Raw genomic sequence first — 17484 nt, 5'->3', positions numbered from 1 at the left:
TTTTTTTTTTTACTCGCTATAATAAAATTTATTACCTGTTTCTTGGTATTTCATTGTAAGGGGCAGTTAGTTTTTCATATGTATTAAGTTAACTAGATTATTTGATTTTTCTTTTTGTTTTGTGATTTTCATTTTGGGTTTTGTGTATTGCATTGATTTAACACAAGATTACGAGAAAATTTTTTTTGCTCAAATACTATATTGCTTGTTTCTTAAATTTTTTAAAATAATGTTTGTGAACGAAGGAATGAACGGCTTTGATTCAACCTCTCATTTCGAAATATTGATTGGTTCTTAGTATTACTTTTTTTTTCTCATTTGATATAGGAACGAACACAGCTTAAATCATAATAAAACTGATATTAAACGTTTTAAAATCATATAAAAATGTTAAACAATAAATTATGATTTAATTTGAAAACTTTACACGAGTAGCTTAAAAAGCCCGAATACTTTCAAAAAAAATAAAAAATAATAAAAATGAAAATTTATGAAAAAACTAAAATTATATCACTTAATGCTTGCTTGCAAACACTTAATTCTGTGCAAAAATTTTTCGTTTTAAAAATTATTCACTAAAATGGAGATAGATTTTGTTTATACTTTCTTTTTTCATTTAGAATCGTTGGTATTAGTTTAAAAAATATTGATTTGGAATTCACTAACAATGGCTTCTAGAAAACCTTTCAGACTGTAATATGACCGATTGCGCCAATAAATATTGTTCTTCACTTGTTCTACTGCCAGTTGAATGGCAGTAGTTACAGATTTTAAGCCTAATTTCTGGGCCCTTTCCTTGAAACGTTCCAATTGTTCCTTGTGATAATCCTTATTCATATAAGTAGTAACCGATTTGATCATTGAAGTTAACGTTGAGAAACCATCACCGTAACTAAAAAATAATTTATTTTTTAAAAATATTTAATTCTTTTTTTCTTGTTAACAAATATATTCGACTTACTATTCAGCGATTTCTTTGATGTTTGTTTGCAGGAAATCGAAAGCAATTTCAAAGCCTATCGGATTTTCGGCAACAGCCCTGTAAAGTCCGGTAAATAAAAAGAATACAATATGTATATATATATATATATGTATATGTATATACCTAAATGCCTGTGTTCCATCTTGCTTCAATATGCCTGAAGTCGAACTGAGAGTCATATTTAAATATCTACAATAAAATAAAATACATTTACGTTAAGATAATTATTTAGTAACAGTTAGATAAGGGGTTCTATGGTGTAATGGTTAGCACTCTGGACTTTGAATCCAGCGATCCGAGTTCAAATCTCGGTAGAACCTTCGTATAACGGCATTCTAGAGAAATATTTTTTAATACATGCTATATGTATTTTGAAGAACGAACTCAAACTTTTAGATTACAAGAAGTTCTCGAAACGTATTTAGGTTTAAGCTAGATAAATCCTCAGCTGGTATCTAGCCAAGGCTCATCTAATAATTCTGATTGTCGCTCAGAGATAAATTACTGCTACAAAAGAGATTTCTAAATGTCCTGTTGCACATTCGCTGGGTCGAGGAAAATAACGTGAGCTTAAGAAAAAAAAATTTTTTAAACGTTTTCAAGATTGTAAAAATAACCATTTTCAAATAATAACAACGTAACATAGTAACATATAATATTTCGCTAATAATAAGACAAATATTGAGAAAGCTGGAGATACCGGGTTCTATGGTGTAATGGTTAGCACTCTGGACTTTGAATCCAGCGATCCGAGTTCAAATCTCGGTAGAACCTTCCTGCGAGCTATGCTTTCTGTTTCATGTTTTGAACAATTTTTATACTTCTACAAGAAGAAATTATGTTTAGTGACTGGCTGGTGGAGAAAGATTTCTAGAAAAAATATTCCTCCATAATAATAATCTAAGATATGAAAAATTATTGACGTGAAAAAAGATCTCAAAACACACAAATTTGTGGTGTTTTGTGTGTGTTATAAGAAAGCATAGGGAAATTGCATTTTCTTCTTGTTATTATCATTGACATTATTTTATTAAATATCAAGAAAAGAAATCAAATCTTTCCTAAAAACCTAAAAGACAGACACAAAATAAAATAAGTATGAATAATAAAATTTTTGTCATTGGAAAGATTGAATGTGTGTTTTGCACTCACTTAGATAATAACCACGGTTTTGTAGTACAACCCAAAGATGATAAAATTTGTTCTTTCTCGGAAGCGCTTGTTGTTCGTTTATATTGCTTGTACGCGAAATACCATTCCTGGAAGGATCCTTCGGCTAAGGCGGTACAGTAAATGGTGGGTTTCATGTTGGGAGTAATGCTAAAAATATATTTAGTACATATTTATATGGATCTACAAGAAACTATACATATTAAAATAAAAAAACATAAGAACTAAAAAAAAGTAACTCGCGCCCAACGTGGGGCTCGAACCCACGACCCTGAGATTAAGAGTCTCATGCTCTACCGACTGAGCTAGCCGGGCTGTTAAAGGGCACGAGTTAAAGATTGTATAAATATAAATATAGAACGGCATATAACTATTTAAATATAAAAAAAATTTATCTAATGGTATTAATTTCAAAGAATTTAATAATTACTCAGACAATATGTTATGTAAAATGGAAAACTACTCTTTCGTTGATAATGGTGAAAAGGATTGTTTGAAAAATTGACATGAAGTTTTACACATGTATGCAGTCACTAAATGTGTATAAAGGTATGCAACGATTATAAAGATATGGCTAAGCTGATGAAAAAACTTGTAAAATTTCTATTAGTTAACCTGTTCAATTTCTATTAATCACCAATGAACCTTTAACCCCATCTTTGGACATTTCTTCACTTCACTTGTAATAATCTTAAAATAAAGCATTTAGGGTTGAGGAAAATATATTCATTTACACTCTTGAAAGAAAGGCCTAGGCTTCGTTCGTTGGTGAATCGCAGCTGGCGCATAGAGTACTCTCGTGAGTTTTTTGATGGGGTGAGGTGATATAGAGTGGCGAATTATGAATTCTTCCATGACGTAGGGGAGAAGAAAGTGAATAGAGTCTGACTTCACAAAATATATATATATATATAAAAGGAAATAGGACCTTTCGGGCAATCTACAGAACAAGAATATACCTAACTTATCTAAATGAGATCGTTACATTGCAGTTTAGCGGAATCATTCTCAGGCGGCAAAAGGTAAGAAAAAAGTTACCAAAACCTTGTGCATAATGCTCACCCGGCCTCTTAGCCTGTTAATAAATGCTAGGCAGTCGCGCCGTAGGGCTAAGGAATTCCTAGTTCGTCCCTTAACTAGCCGGGCTGCTAGTCGATCGAATTTAGAATCCTTATTTGAAAAACTTACTGCAAAAGCTTATACACCTAACATCAAGATAAATAAAATCAATCCTCTGCGCGAAAAATTTTGGAAAAGTCTTCATTTGAGTATTGGTATGCTAATAGTAAGAATTTTAAATTTCTCCATAAAAGAAACGCGTCTAAGAGATACTCACAAGTTTGCCTTGGGATTAGCCATCCATTCTCGGTATTTGTTGTGAGCTGCATTAAAGCAACGATCGTACTTGAATTTACATGCCAGACGTGAAACTAATGCGCGATGTTGTAGCTGAATATGGGATTCATTGTCTGGCTCCTGTAGACCGTAACGGTCGAAAGCAGGTCTAACAATGAATTTCATAAAAGCCTGTAATTAACGTTACAGATTAGTAACATAAAAAGGGACCTTTTGATTTAATTGTTATTTACCCTAAATGTTTCATACGCCGGTTCCCGACTTAGCATGAAAATCAAATACTCCAAACCTTTTTGTGCTGCAGACCACAGTAGCTCATCATCGGTCGATGTAAATAACTCTAAAAGAAATGTCAATGGAATATCATAAGTAAGATATTCTGCTTGCGCCAAATGTAAGGCATCATCCATAAGCTGAGCTCTAGTGACACGTGGCAGAGAGGTAAACTTCTTTTTTAGCGCCAGCCAAGAAGGCATATCGTAATTAACGCGGTAATAAGATCGACGGTCTAAATTCAAATATACAACGTTTTCCGAATTGTTGTCTGAAGTGAAAATATCATTAATAACTAATTCGTGGCCATTATCCATTAGCCAGTGAGTAGGTATGTTGTCGCCTTTGTGTAATTCATCCGTTTCATAAGTTATTGGTACAATCCACTTGCTTGAATCTGAGATATTTCTCGAAGGTAGCATAAAACGTTCCTGTGTCACAATTAGATCAGCATCCCTTCTCTCCACTGTAATGACAGGATAACCGGGTTTTGAGATCCATGTATCCATAATCGTTTTAACAGTCATATCATCAGGCAAAGTTTTTTCCAAATGACCATGTTTTGTCATAAATTCCCATAAGTCATTACGATCTGCATTTGCGTACGCTAATGAGCTCAAAAAGTCTTGTGTAGCATTTCGAAAAGCATCATAACCTACTATTGAACTTAGCATGCGTACGAGAATGGTACCTTTTGAATAAGTTATTGGGTCAAATATTCTGCGTATATCGTTAGTAGATTTCACCTCAAACGCTATAGCGTGCGAGCTGTTATCTGAATCGTGTTGCATCGAATATTTAAATTCAAAAATTGCCAAATTATCTAATATTTCATATTCGGGATGGACAAAGTTTAAGGCCATATAGCTCATATAACAGGCGAAACCTTCCTTAAGCCATAAATCATCCCACCATTTCGGTGTCACTAAATTACCAAACCATTGATGGGCCAATTCGTGGGCAATTATTTTAGCAACATATTCCATATGTTCAGATGAAGAAGCTTTTTCCAAATCATCCGGTACTAGCAAGGCAGCATCTCTGTGGTTATTAAAAGATTATGTAAAAATGTCGTATATGTCTAATTACTTTCAACATACCTGAATGTTATGAGACCCCAATTTTCCATGGCACCAAAACCGAAATCTGGTATTGATACTAAATCAATTTTTGGCAAACGATTTTCAATGCCAAAATAGCCTTCGAAATAATCCAAATATTTGCGCACCAAGTAGTAGGCATATTTTGTCATATCCTTATTTTCAGGTCTAGTCCAAATTTCAACACGAGGTATGGCAGAAGTATCACGATCCGAATAATGAGATTTAACCAAATTCGAAACGATAAATGCAACAAGATATGTAGGCATTTTTGGTGTAGTCATAAAGTCATCTTTGGTAAAGCCAGGGCGATGAATACTGAAAGAGAAGGACATTATATGGTAGTCAATCGATTCGAATCATTTTTCAGGGAGGAGAGAACCCTACAGATAAATATATCTAATCTTTTCCGTAATCTTTCCGACGTAGAATTTCTCACTTAGATTGGACTTTTTAGTAAATCTCGTCTTGAATTCGTTCCCGAACAGAAACATTCTGATCAAAGACTTGAAGACCTATTGAAAAAGTCCATTTAAGAAAATTGGCCATAACGAAGGAAAAGAAAAGAATAAGAATAAGGGGATAACAAGAGGATTGTTGGAATTGTTCAAGTCTATTTTCAATAAAGAGAACTTTTGGTAGAAAGTGAGACATTAGAAAAACTGTGAACAGACTTTGACATCGAAATCGATTAGTACTAGTTTCTCTTTTGCTGCCTACTGCCTAGCTGTTAACATCTCTGAATTTTGGACGCAAAGCAATTAGGAAACTTACGAACTGTGATAGACTGGCATATTGGATAGAGCCATTGATGTTCGCGTTGATCTTATAATACTAATAGTAAAATTGGCTTTCATATCAGGTCGGTCGAAGCAAGGGAAGGCTCGACGAGCGTCAATCGGCGAAAACTGAGTGCTAATCATCCATCTGTAAAGAAACGGAATGAAAACGCATAATGTTATTCAAAACAGATCATTCATTTAAACTTACTCTTCTCTGCCAGTCTGTACATTGGCGTAACTTGTCTTATAAACTCCCTGTAGCGTATCAGTAATTTGACTAATAAAATCCATACTTAATATCAAAGTGAGATTTTTCTCTTTAGCCAATTCCTTATTTAGTACTACGACAAAGGTTTGATTATTTAAACCATAATCACTATCGAACTCCAGTTCGGCTTCTTCTTCATCCGGATTATTCTTTGATCTTATCACTCGAACATTCGATATGGAAATATTGTTTACATCCAAGACAATCGGTTCGAAAGTCGTAATATTTGCATTACGTTGTATACGAATCGCTAAGCTGCCATTGTTTGTCGATGTCCGCAGTGTTGGCTCAATTACAAGCCTAGAATAGAGTTTTGAGAAATAAACAAAATATTATAATATAAACATTATCATAAAATCTCTTTCAGTGATAATTAGCAAATTTCCTGCACAAATAAACACACGTTAAGTGTAAACAACAGTGCAAATGCAAAGTTTTCTTAACGTATTTTTCTTATTTCTTCTCCACATTTTAGAAAAATGCAAAATGTTTGCTTACATCTCCTTGTCTTGCTTACTAAAAAAAAAAAAAAAAAAAAAAACACACACACACATAAATAAACACAAATTTGTTCTCGTGCCTCTATGAACGTAGCAAAAAACTTTAAAGCAACAACAAAAATGCAGTAAATTCATTGTGTAAAATTCATTTCACAATTGTGCATGAAATAAAACGTATGGAGAGAATAGAAACAAATTAATAATAATAAAACGTTTATGGGCAAAGAATTTTTTCAACTAAAAAAATTTGCTTATAAGCAAAAAGGAAAGTTGGAAACTTGGTTTGTAAAAAAGAAGAAGAGAAAAAATCTGATCTTAACAAGAAGCAGATGATATATATACCTCTGAAAGACAAAAGTCGCCAACGAGGTGTTAAGACATCAGTTAAGAAATCGACAATTACTGGCTTACAATAATTAATTACTTACTGCTTGCGCTCGATTTAAGCGCCATATGATAACATTAATTTCAATACTAGTATGTTTTGCATAAATTCTTAATAAATGTCACACATAACTAAATAAAATTTTAAAATTTTTTCAAGTTAAAATCTAACCAGTTTGAACTTGATTAAGCGCAGCCTTTCGTTCAGCGCACAGTAGTGGGAAAAATAAGCAAGTCCTCTAGTGACTACGCATCAAACCGAATCGCATAGCCATACGCTAAGGTACTTCCCACAGGGATATCCTAAAGTCGCAAGGCTTTTTTTGATGGTGGTTTGCGTCACTTAATTACCTTTTTTTTATCACCAAATTGCTTTGCGAGTGTTTTATGCTCGATATAATATTGATCCAAAATCCTATCCGTGCTCATAACGCCAACTTATACCCCCTAGCTTATTCGGCGAGTTAATTAATCTCCTGGGTGGCCTGTTTCAAACGGCTCTAGTGGGTATATCCAACCAATTCTAGACATTTTCTACTATTTCGTCGTTTGGTATAGAATTTATTAAAATTTACTGAACTAATTTCGTCCACGGCATGCCTTGTTACGTTGCACCCTTAATTCCCATAACGGCATTTTTTTCCCATGACTAGTCATGCGGGGCTTGTCTCCTATATGTGTGACGCGGTATCGATTAAAAAGGAAGAGATAGGGAATGGTCGCAGCTTAATGGCTGTTTACCGACTCGGTAAGTGCCTTTACCGACCATTGAGTTCATTTCAAAGAATGGATGAGAATTTTCAATACATAATCATCAAGCATTTGTTGACATGTTTACCATACGAATTTAATTTATCGTAAGAATTTCTGGTTTGATTTATTCAAGACACTCTAAAACTATATGTTTCCTGAAGCTATTCTATAAACTAAAAGTGGCTGCACCCAGGACTGTGAAAATCATTTCAATCGTAATCGTTAATTGAGTCATTGGCTAGGGTGTAACCTTCGGACGATGAAAACGATGGAAATTGGGATGCTTTGTGAACGGAAGACAATAGATTTTGAATTTATTTTTCCGAAGAGCGTTTTTCGCCATTTTGCAGCAGATGCTAATGAGAAGCAAAACGGGAAGGAAATCACCAAAAAAGAAAAGAAAAATTTAATGTAAACCGGGAAGGGTAGAGCGACCACTTTGTAGGAAACGCTCTACATATAGTGAAATCAGCCAAGCGTATTGCAAGCATCTGAAATCTATTAACAAAATCAGCAGGAAAATACATAAGCAAGCAGTAGTGTTGCGATTAAACCAGGAATGAAAGCAAAAAACACAATAAAACAAATGTGACATGTTGAGCACATGCTGTTCATCATGTTCGACAATGCACGCGGGAAATTCTGTCGCATTTTTTAGTGCAGACTCGATAGGATAGCTCGTTTCCTACATCCCAAAAGACAGCTAATGGATCGGATCATTGGGTGAATAATGTATAGTTTAGTATTACTGTGACGAAGAAGGAAGAACGTTAGCATCCCTCATTCAATAATTTTGAGAAGAACATAACAAAATATTTGACAAAACTGTGGCTTAGCAAGGTTTTTTTCGCATTACTATAAAGAAAAACGTAAGCAAAGTAATAAGCAAATAAAATAAATTTGTGTTAGCATTTTTTTAATTTCAATTTTTTTAATTTTTTTTTCTTTCGACTCTCTAGCGCTGGCTACTGCGGTGATTAGTGTAAATGAATACTTGTTGCAATTTCTTGTTCAAATATCAAACAGTTACTGATTGGAACGACAAATGCACACATCTGTGAATATATGTAAATAAATTCTTTGTAAACTGCTTTCAATTAATCTTTCAATATAAACTGACATTGATTTCATTTATTTATAAAATAAAATTTAACCATATGTTAACATTAGATTTTAATTTATATATATGATTTGATTTTATATTTATTTGATAACAATTTATTGTTGTATTACGAATTTTTTTTTTTTTGCAAAGCTTTTACAAAAAGTTTTATAATAGCCCATAAAGATGGTGGACAGACGTACGGTCATATTTTGTGCATTAGCGTAAAATTGTAAAACGAGCCGAAGTTGAAGGTTTCTATCCGATCCGCCCGCTTCAAAGGGCTGTGACCAATTTCCATGCCAGCTTTTTTGCAAATAAGCATATTTCTCGTGCCAAAATTGGCCAATCGAAAGCCCTACAATAAAAACAACCAGGTCCAAAATATATTTTTCTTTGATTAAACAGCGCATATCAAGAACGTTATTGGTCAATATATTTGTTCAACGGGGTCAAGCTATTTGAGTTGTTAGTAACAGCTTTCTTGCGAAGCTTTCTGGTGGCCTTCGGAAAGAGTGCGAAAATTTTTGATAAAAAGACTAAAGGACACGGACGACGACGATTAGGTACGAGCCGAACTTAGTTAAAGCCCCTGAAGATCTTGTGGTTCATACACTTTACTGCAAATGTGTACAATATTTCCGCTCAATAATATAATCCTGTGTTTTACACGATTTTTCCCGGTCACTAGGACCATATTAAGCTTCTTGTTTGCTATGGTCGGATGCGCATCAAGCTATTCAGCTATTCGTGGGCTTAACTTATCTTGACAAAAGTGAAGGATTATTGAGATATTGGGATTATTGAGAGTAATTGAACCACGACCCTGAATGGTGCTGCCAGGGATGTCGTGTTTATTTTTAGTTCGAACATAGTATGAGAAGCCAAACTCTTGCTTATTGCTTATGATCACGAGTCTTACTACAAAGCTTTAAAGAACGAGGTATCGACATAAACGAAATTGAGTGCACCATGCTATTCACATACAAGTTCATAGCTCATTTGTGAGATCACTTCATAAATGGCTTTTTGCGCAGTACGAAATATATAAAAAATGGGGCGTGCCAAGCCAAGCTAATAAAAAAAAAATTGCTTTAAAATTTAAATTCTGTATTGATTTTGAAACGCTCTAACCTAAGAAAAAACAAAATACAAATTTAAAAACATTAACTGACCAGTTTCATACGAGCACTTTTCTAGTTTTTCGGATTCTAATTAAGAACCGAAGGAACAAAAAATTTCCGTTTCTTGCGATAAATTATAAAATAAATGACTTTTCATAGATCATCCATATACGCGACACATATATTACGAAACATGATATGCAGTCATTTGATGCGATTTAACTTCAACAAGATAACATAATATAAAAAAAAAGAAAAAAAGGAAAAAGAAAAAGAAAGAAAACACCCAGAGAAACAGATTAACGCTTAAAACTGGATAAGCAACAGCAACACTTTGTAAAGTTGACACGTGAACAATTGAAGAAAATTAAACTAAGAAGAATTGCAAGATCGCAACTACTAACCTACGAGTGCGAGTACTGTTGGCAACATGCCACGATATCTGTGCTTCGCCATATATTACAACGCAGCCAGCAATAAATTCAATTGCTTTTATTTTTTGTTGTTGCGTTTGCCGTAGCCTTTTTTTCCTCTGCAGTAACTTAAGCGCAGGGCGCTATAAACTTGTTCTTGTAAATGTTTTTGTTGGATCATGTTTGTCTTTGTGCTTGTTCACTTTATCACATGTACGAAACGGTTTGCTTCGCTTCGCTTTGAAATACCATAAAATGTTGCTGCTGAAGACATAACAGCCACTTCTCGGCTCGTACGCATGCTTGTTGTGACAGCTTGCGTGCTGCATGGTAGCAAGTTATGTAATTGAAAAATTTGTAGTATGTAGCCTTGCGAACGAATAGTCATTTAATAACTGACCATTGGCTGCTTTAGGCGATATACCAGTAACAAGCCAATGGAAACGCAAAATCCGAATGCAAGTGCGTTTGTCCTCCAAATGAATGATCAACTGATGGATAGTGTCGTGAAATGAAAATGAAATAGGACCATGTTGGTAGAGTGTGCCCTGCTTTCGTTCTTTCTGCTTTTAAGATTGTGCCATGACTTATTCCACCTGTTAAAGTGCATCATTTAACAACACAAAGTGTAAGACGAGTATATGTCGCAAAAATTTAATATCAAAGTGCATAACACACATGAATTGAATCATTCTTCATTCAGATCCTTTGGGTAATTAGCTATGCCTGTACAACATATGAGTATATTTTCACCCGTTGATGAGCGTAAAGCTCTATCTAATAGGGTTTTATAAAACAGGTAGCTATGGGTTGTTATTTAATTCGCTTTGGGACATTGAACTAATCGTTTCGCGATTTGGGTAGAGACTACAATCTCGGGGTAACTTCTCGCTCCGCAGTCTACAACGGAGGAAATGGGAAGTGTTTCAGGTGCTATTGATGCCCGTCGTATGGAAAGAAGTCTCTAGTTCGATTGCCTTCGACTAATGGGTATAAAAGACAAGACGACCCTTGGTTGCAAGAGACAAGAATCGCCGTTAAAATAACGTGGTAATGGCGATCATGACATTTCAAATTTCTTATTAAAGTTTACAGTCCTGCCACACTTATGTTCGCTTCTTAACCAATCATTAAACGTTCCATAAATAGTTGTTCAATTCATGATATTTCTAAACCAGGAAGACATGGAAACGTGTGATGTAAACGAAATATTGCAAAATGATTGCAGATATATCAAGTAGGCACGTGTTCTCTTCGCCGCGATCAGTTAATGTGAAGGCTTAAATGCGAATGTTTATAAGATCACGCTAACACGAGAACTGAATCGAAACGAAAATTAAAGCACAACGTAATCTCTGGGCATCAATTCTAAACTATGTCATATCATAAATAAAGTATATCAGAGGAAAAGCGTTCAAGATGTAGCAACTAAGAGATTCTGTTTCTTCTCAGCAAGTTTATCCGAAGCCTTCGATCTATATGTTTGTAAGACGACGCTAATATAAGAAACGATCATTAAAACACAACGTAACCTCAGGACATCAACTCTAAGCTATGCCACACTAGATAAAGCTAGCTAAACATCACAGCAAAAGCATTCTAAATCTATCAACTAAGAGATATTCTTTTTTCTCGGCAAATTTATGCAAAGTCTTGAAACGGCAAATGTATTCTTAGTTTGGGGGATAATTTTTGAATCATTGGTTTCGTTAAGAAGCAAGATTTTGCTTTTATATTTGTCTTCCACCAAATGGGATCTTCGGTCAGACGTTGCTTTCGTTAGCCAATGTTTAATTCATGGCGGTGACCATGTGCATGTTATATATTTCTTAATGCGAATATAGCTCCTTAAGACTCCTATAGTTTCCTTCAGACAACAAATTACAGGATAAGCAATAGCGAAAAAATCGTTTTACTGAAAAAGAAGTTTTGTGTGGATGGTCGATGAGGAGGTCGCCGTTTTTCCCCTACACCTTAAATTGATGTTTTGTATATTTTTTATAGGGTTTTGGAAAACAAATAACACAACATTAACATAAATTTTATTTGTAATGTAATGATAATATTTTCCAAGATTTATTATGGACGTATTATTGTCAGAAACAGCAACACAAGGTTAAGATAAAACAAATTTTCTTTTCTGTTTTCTTATTTTGCCATAAAATATCCTCATCCCAATGCAAATAAACAACTAAACTCTCGCAATAATAATAATTTAAATTCGTTTCTTGTCGAAACGAACTAATCGTATGTATGTATGAGCAGACCAGGAAATGCCATCCAAAGTATTCTGTTGAAATCTTTAACTAAGTCATTGCAGATAGTTTACAGAGATACGCGTAGACCGCGGTGAATGTCAGCAAAGCAGCGGCATGATCATAGACATAACTCATCATCTGCAAGTATTTCGCATGATCAGCATCGGAACGATGCAAACATGAATTCGTTGCAATTTCCATGGCTTTCGCACAGGGAGAGAAGAACGTGCGCGTAAGCAACAATTCTCTGTTCTTGGCAATAAAGTGATCCTCAAATGGCTATTAACTTGCGTTTGCTTATCTGTCAATACCATTAAGCACACGCATGCATAGTTTGTCTCGTTTTATTATAATTGTCTGTTTATGCGCAGACAGTGCAATAATAAAAGAAAAAGACCATAAAATATTTAAAAATTTAGCAACTATCACGAAGAGAAAACACGCATTGTTATCATTAAAAGATTCGTTGTTTTGACGCCTGAAAGTCTTCATTAAAAATCATGCCGAATAAATACATACATACAGAGGAAGGTTTCTTCAAGCATCTGCTCACATCAAGTATGGAACTTTCATTGCAAGGAAAAAAAAAAAAACGAAAAAAAATCAATTTTTAACGTCATCTAGTCAATCGACATCTCAATTACGTTAATATAACTCTTGCTTTCACATTTGCCAACGGAAGCAAAACTTTCTCATCAATTTTACATTCTCTTCTTTAGAGTTTCTTTCATTTTTACTTGATTTTATCGTTTCAATGTGTAGTAAAACTAATTAAATTACTTGTGTACTTTTCATACCCTACTATATACTTATGCCAACCATTATAGCAAGTTTGTGCGTATGAATGCAACATGGGGGAAAACTTGACATACGTTTATTACTTCAGCCTATATGTCCATCTGCCGGTTTGATGCTTGTGTCCATTTTGTTGTATTCAATTTATAGGTCGCAATTTTATTCAACTGTAGTGCTCTGACTATTTGACACTTTCACCTAACAACAAAAACTAACAAATACGATTGGCGATTAGACCAGTTTTGAGATCGCTCCCTCTATTTTGGAAATGCGCTATGTGGAAGAATTTTTTGATATTTAATATATCTCGACAAAATACGGTGCGAAATATTATAATAGATATCGTATACAGATAGGGAAGAGAAATGTGGCGTGGTCATAGTCTGGATGGTGTACATTTGATCGATAAGTGTTGTGCCGATAATAAATTTGTATGCAATGAAATCTTTTTCTTAAAATGTCTTCCACATATATATTCGCAGAAAATATTCGAATTTTTTTTGTAACAAACTTTAATATTTGCTATTTTATGGAGGACTTTACAATAAAATAATCATCTCATGCCATATATGTATGCTGCGGTAAGTTTCGACTACGGGGAGGCCAATCCCCATAAAAGGATTCTCGTGAAAAGTAAGGTGTTAAGTGTTGGCAAGATATATTTTTTATTTTTTTATTTTGTTTTTCCAACGAAGATGATTGAAATTTTGTATTAGACGGTGTTATATAAGATATATAAATAAATATCTAGCCTTGTCCGACTGTAATGTTTTAAGTTGTTTTTGATAAGGCTTTAAGTAACAACCTTGACTCGTCGTTAAAATGATAACGAGCTTTGAAAATTATTCAATCAGTAATAGCCTTGAGTAACTTACCAAATAGAAACCGTTGCAAGAATACGTAGACATAAATTTTTCATCATCCATTAGGTTGACTTAACCTGAATAACGTACATTTTCCAAAAAAAAAAAAAAATAACGAATTTTGCTTTCAAACTTTGCTGCCTATGGTTAGATATTGAACTACATTACTTAATATATTCCGGTGTTTGGGCCTTGACCCAGTTAAAGTTCAATAGAACACACAAACGAGGAACGAAGAAATGCCGAAAAAGAAAGAAAAAAGAGAGGAAACAACAATACACTCCTAATCTTATAAACAATTTAAGGTAAGTAACAAAATGACAGTCACCTAGTGACAGAATAAACAGTAAAAACATTATTTTCACATTACGGTTTAAAATTTAGGTTAACACGTGCGGTGGCATACGCAAGCATTCATTTTTTCTTTTCTTCTTTTTTTTTTTCGTATTAAATCAATTTAATTAAGAAAATTTTATAATGAAACTTACTTGTAGTGTAGCGGCGTCCAGCCTTCATAAAGTTGTAACTTTCGATCAATAAATTTGCCTTTATTCTCTCCGAATACATCGTTATCTGGCGGTATATCACCTACTGGTGATGATATTGTTTGATATTTATTTTTTGGCATTGGCATACCCAACATACTGGCCGTAGTCACAGGGCTAACATTAAACGGTGCAGCTATCTGAGTATTAGGTACATAATGGCCATTTGTGCAGCTATCAAATGAATAAAAAAAAGGGAAATTACTTAACTGCGCAATAAACATGTAAAGGAAAAACAAAAACAATTTTCAGGTCAACTTAAATTCATGCCAAATCAATAAATTCTTAGGTAAGCGCAGGTATGTTTTTTTTTTTTTTTTTTTAAACACTCCTTAATTGTTGTAAATTTTGCACAACATTTTTTTTTGCTTTTGTTTTTTTTAACTCGTATTAGATTAGCAAAAGTAAAAGACGAAGAAGAGAAATATTACATTACCCGGATGGCACAGTATTCACGGTTACAAAATACGTTATGAGTATAGTGAATATTAGGATCAATATCGTTATAATGGCTGTAAATATGGCACAAGTTCTCGATACAAATATTCCCGATGGCCGTCCATTGAATACATACTTTTGGCCATTTTTGGTTTTTAATTGACCTCCTGAAAAGAAAAAGAATACAAAATTATTCGCAAAATTATTAACGAATAAATGAAAATTACTTTTAATGACTAAATCAATTGAAAACTAATAGTTTTTAAATTCCTTTTGCTTTTTTCGGTTTTTTCCTCTTTTTTTTTTAGTTGTAACATGATACCCACGCTGAAGAGAATTTTGTTGTCACATCTTCACTGCAATGTTTAAACAAACTTGTGGTGCTAGCTTACATCAGCATGCGTTACTGGATTTTTAATCGTCTCTAATTGCTTACATTCATGCATTTATCGGTTATTTGTCATCGATTCAACGACGATATCCTCTCATTATGGCATATTGTCGTTACATTAGTAATGTTCATCGAGTTGTTGGGTTGAAAAATGGGCAGCAAAGTGTTTGTTATTTGATTACCTAAGGCTTACCTTAGTAACTAACTGCACAGATACGCAGAACAGAAAGGCGAACACTGCCATTTATAAATATTGATCACATTGTTCTTTGCGTTTAAGAATCCCGTAACTCCGAAATACTCAGCACAAGGAGGCAGTATGTACCGGGCAGTTATGAAAATAAAGTAAACTTAGTCATCTTACTTTACGATACTTAATCGGTTTACTATGATTTGTCCATCCATTCATTCCTGTTTTCCCCCTTTTTAGTTCATCGGAAAAGTTAGTTTTGTTGTTCGCTAAGCGTAGGAAAAACTAATGCGTCTACTAAGAAAGGCTTTTGTACGTAGTATCGAGGAGTAAGTGTACTCTAGATTTGCTAAAAATGGTGCCCTGTCCAAGAAGTAGACCGATTTAATTTTCTCTTTTTTAAATCTATTTTTTAATCCTTGCTAGTAGTTTCGCTCGACGGAAGAAAGTCGTAGGGCACAACCCTACAATAGTCGGAGATAATTGATTTTGGAGAGATATTGCCGTCTTGGCTTTACATTTTCCACAACATTCACCCGATTGAACGATTGCTTCCTGCTCGTATGCATAGATCGAAGTCTCATCTCATTCCATTCCACAACTTCTTTGCTCAACAATCGGAAAGAAGCTGAAACACTAATGACGTTCATGACGTAAAATTTGTCTGTCACAGTGCTATCAATTTAGAAGAAAAAACAAAAAATATTTTTGATATTCGATATACGAGCGTAATTTAACTTGAATAACATGTCTTGCTTCTTGGTGGCAGTACTATTCGTTGGAAGCCTAATAAATTTACTTCTTTTCTAGAGCAGTGTTGCCCTTAAGCAGTCAATTTGTTGTACCGATATTGCTGGTAAGTATTACTGAGAACCAAAGTTGAAGCTGGCTCAAATACTTCCCGTTCAGACCTTAAGATTAGATATAGAAATCCGTATGTAATCCGTCCTTACTCTTTGACAGTTCGATGTGAGATTGATTCTCTTAAGGAAATTAATTCAAAACCATTTCCTACCTTTACTAGCTAGCTTCGAAAGCACAGTAGATGAAAATCTTTAAAAATATATATCAGATTCGATCCGAAATTAATCCCAAAAGTGCAATTGACGCGTTTCCAGTTAGGAAAGAAGCTTGAGATTTCTTCTGATTTAATGTGAAGAGTATTCGAAACTTGACTCAAGTCGACAATAAATTCTTATGTGTGCTTTTGCGTTAGAAGAAACACACACATACATTTATATAATTTTTTCATGAAATGAAAAACAAAACAATTTCCTGAATCTTTCTTGGGGTCAACTGCCCGTTTACAGGCGAACGCTTAACAAATTGAGAAAATTGTTCTCCTTAACTTTTATTGCAAATGACATTTTTACAAATAAATGTTAAATGAGTTATCGTGATTTCAAGGCGAAATGGTTGGAGGCTAAGCGTGCATGCAAATTGATGACGGCAGACATTAAGGAAAATCACAAATATTTGTATTTATTTGCGAAATAATTTAAACGTTGAAGCTTCATGTCACTACCATTTCGGAGTTTTTAAGTTTTGTATTGCTAATGTGCCTCTGTTGCTAATGATCCACTATTATTGCTTTAACAATTCGCCTGGCCTATCCTGTCTTGCACACCTAACCATATTGTCAGTGAACGAATTTTTTGTTTGTTCTCTTTTACCTATAAGCTCGAGCGAAGTTCGAAGAAACTGAATTATTGTTGGTGCGATATTGAAGGACTTGAGATGCAGCGACCTTTTATTCTGAATCGATCTAAGAGTGTTCGTACGCCTGTATTCTTGTCT

General features: G+C 34.1%; 1 protein-coding gene and 3 non-coding genes across 5 annotated transcripts in view; 2 read left to right on the top strand and 2 right to left on the bottom strand.

Moving 5' to 3' along the window:
- LOC119640853 (aminopeptidase N) overlaps window positions 1-17484 on the bottom strand; it is a 106702-nt gene continuing 89218 nt past the window's right edge. For both annotated transcript variants that reach the window (XM_038039122.1, XM_038039123.1), the window contains 11 exons: window positions 15105-15273; window positions 14612-14842; window positions 5872-6231; window positions 5656-5808; window positions 4882-5199; window positions 3742-4822; window positions 3489-3679; window positions 2135-2302; window positions 1106-1171; window positions 962-1039; window positions 1-892 (listed from right to left, as the gene is read on the bottom strand). In XM_038039122.1, the coding sequence (XP_037895050.1) occupies window positions 637-892; window positions 962-1039; window positions 1106-1171; window positions 2135-2302; window positions 3489-3679; window positions 3742-4822; window positions 4882-5199; window positions 5656-5808; window positions 5872-6231; window positions 14612-14842; window positions 15105-15273 (3071 nt within the window). In that variant the 3' untranslated portion in view covers window positions 1-636. The remainder of the gene's footprint in view (window positions 893-961; window positions 1040-1105; window positions 1172-2134; window positions 2303-3488; window positions 3680-3741; window positions 4823-4881; window positions 5200-5655; window positions 5809-5871; window positions 6232-14611; window positions 14843-15104; window positions 15274-17484) is intronic.
- Trnaq-uug lies at window positions 1231-1302 on the top strand. Its single transcript has one exon. It is a non-coding gene; the product is annotated as a tRNA-Gln (tRNA).
- Window positions 1685-1756, top strand: Trnaq-uug. The gene has a single exon. It is a non-coding gene; the product is annotated as a tRNA-Gln (tRNA).
- On the bottom strand, window positions 2395-2467 carry Trnak-cuu. Its single transcript has one exon. It is a non-coding gene; the product is annotated as a tRNA-Lys (tRNA).

This window comes from Glossina fuscipes, unplaced genomic scaffold (genome assembly GCF_014805625.2).
Source record: "Glossina fuscipes isolate IAEA_lab_2018 unplaced genomic scaffold, Yale_Gfus_2 128, whole genome shotgun sequence".
Lineage (NCBI taxonomy): Eukaryota > Metazoa > Arthropoda > Insecta > Diptera > Glossinidae > Glossina > Glossina fuscipes.
Note: the sequence above shows the minus strand (reverse complement) of the source record. Positions and strands in the feature narration are given on the sequence as shown.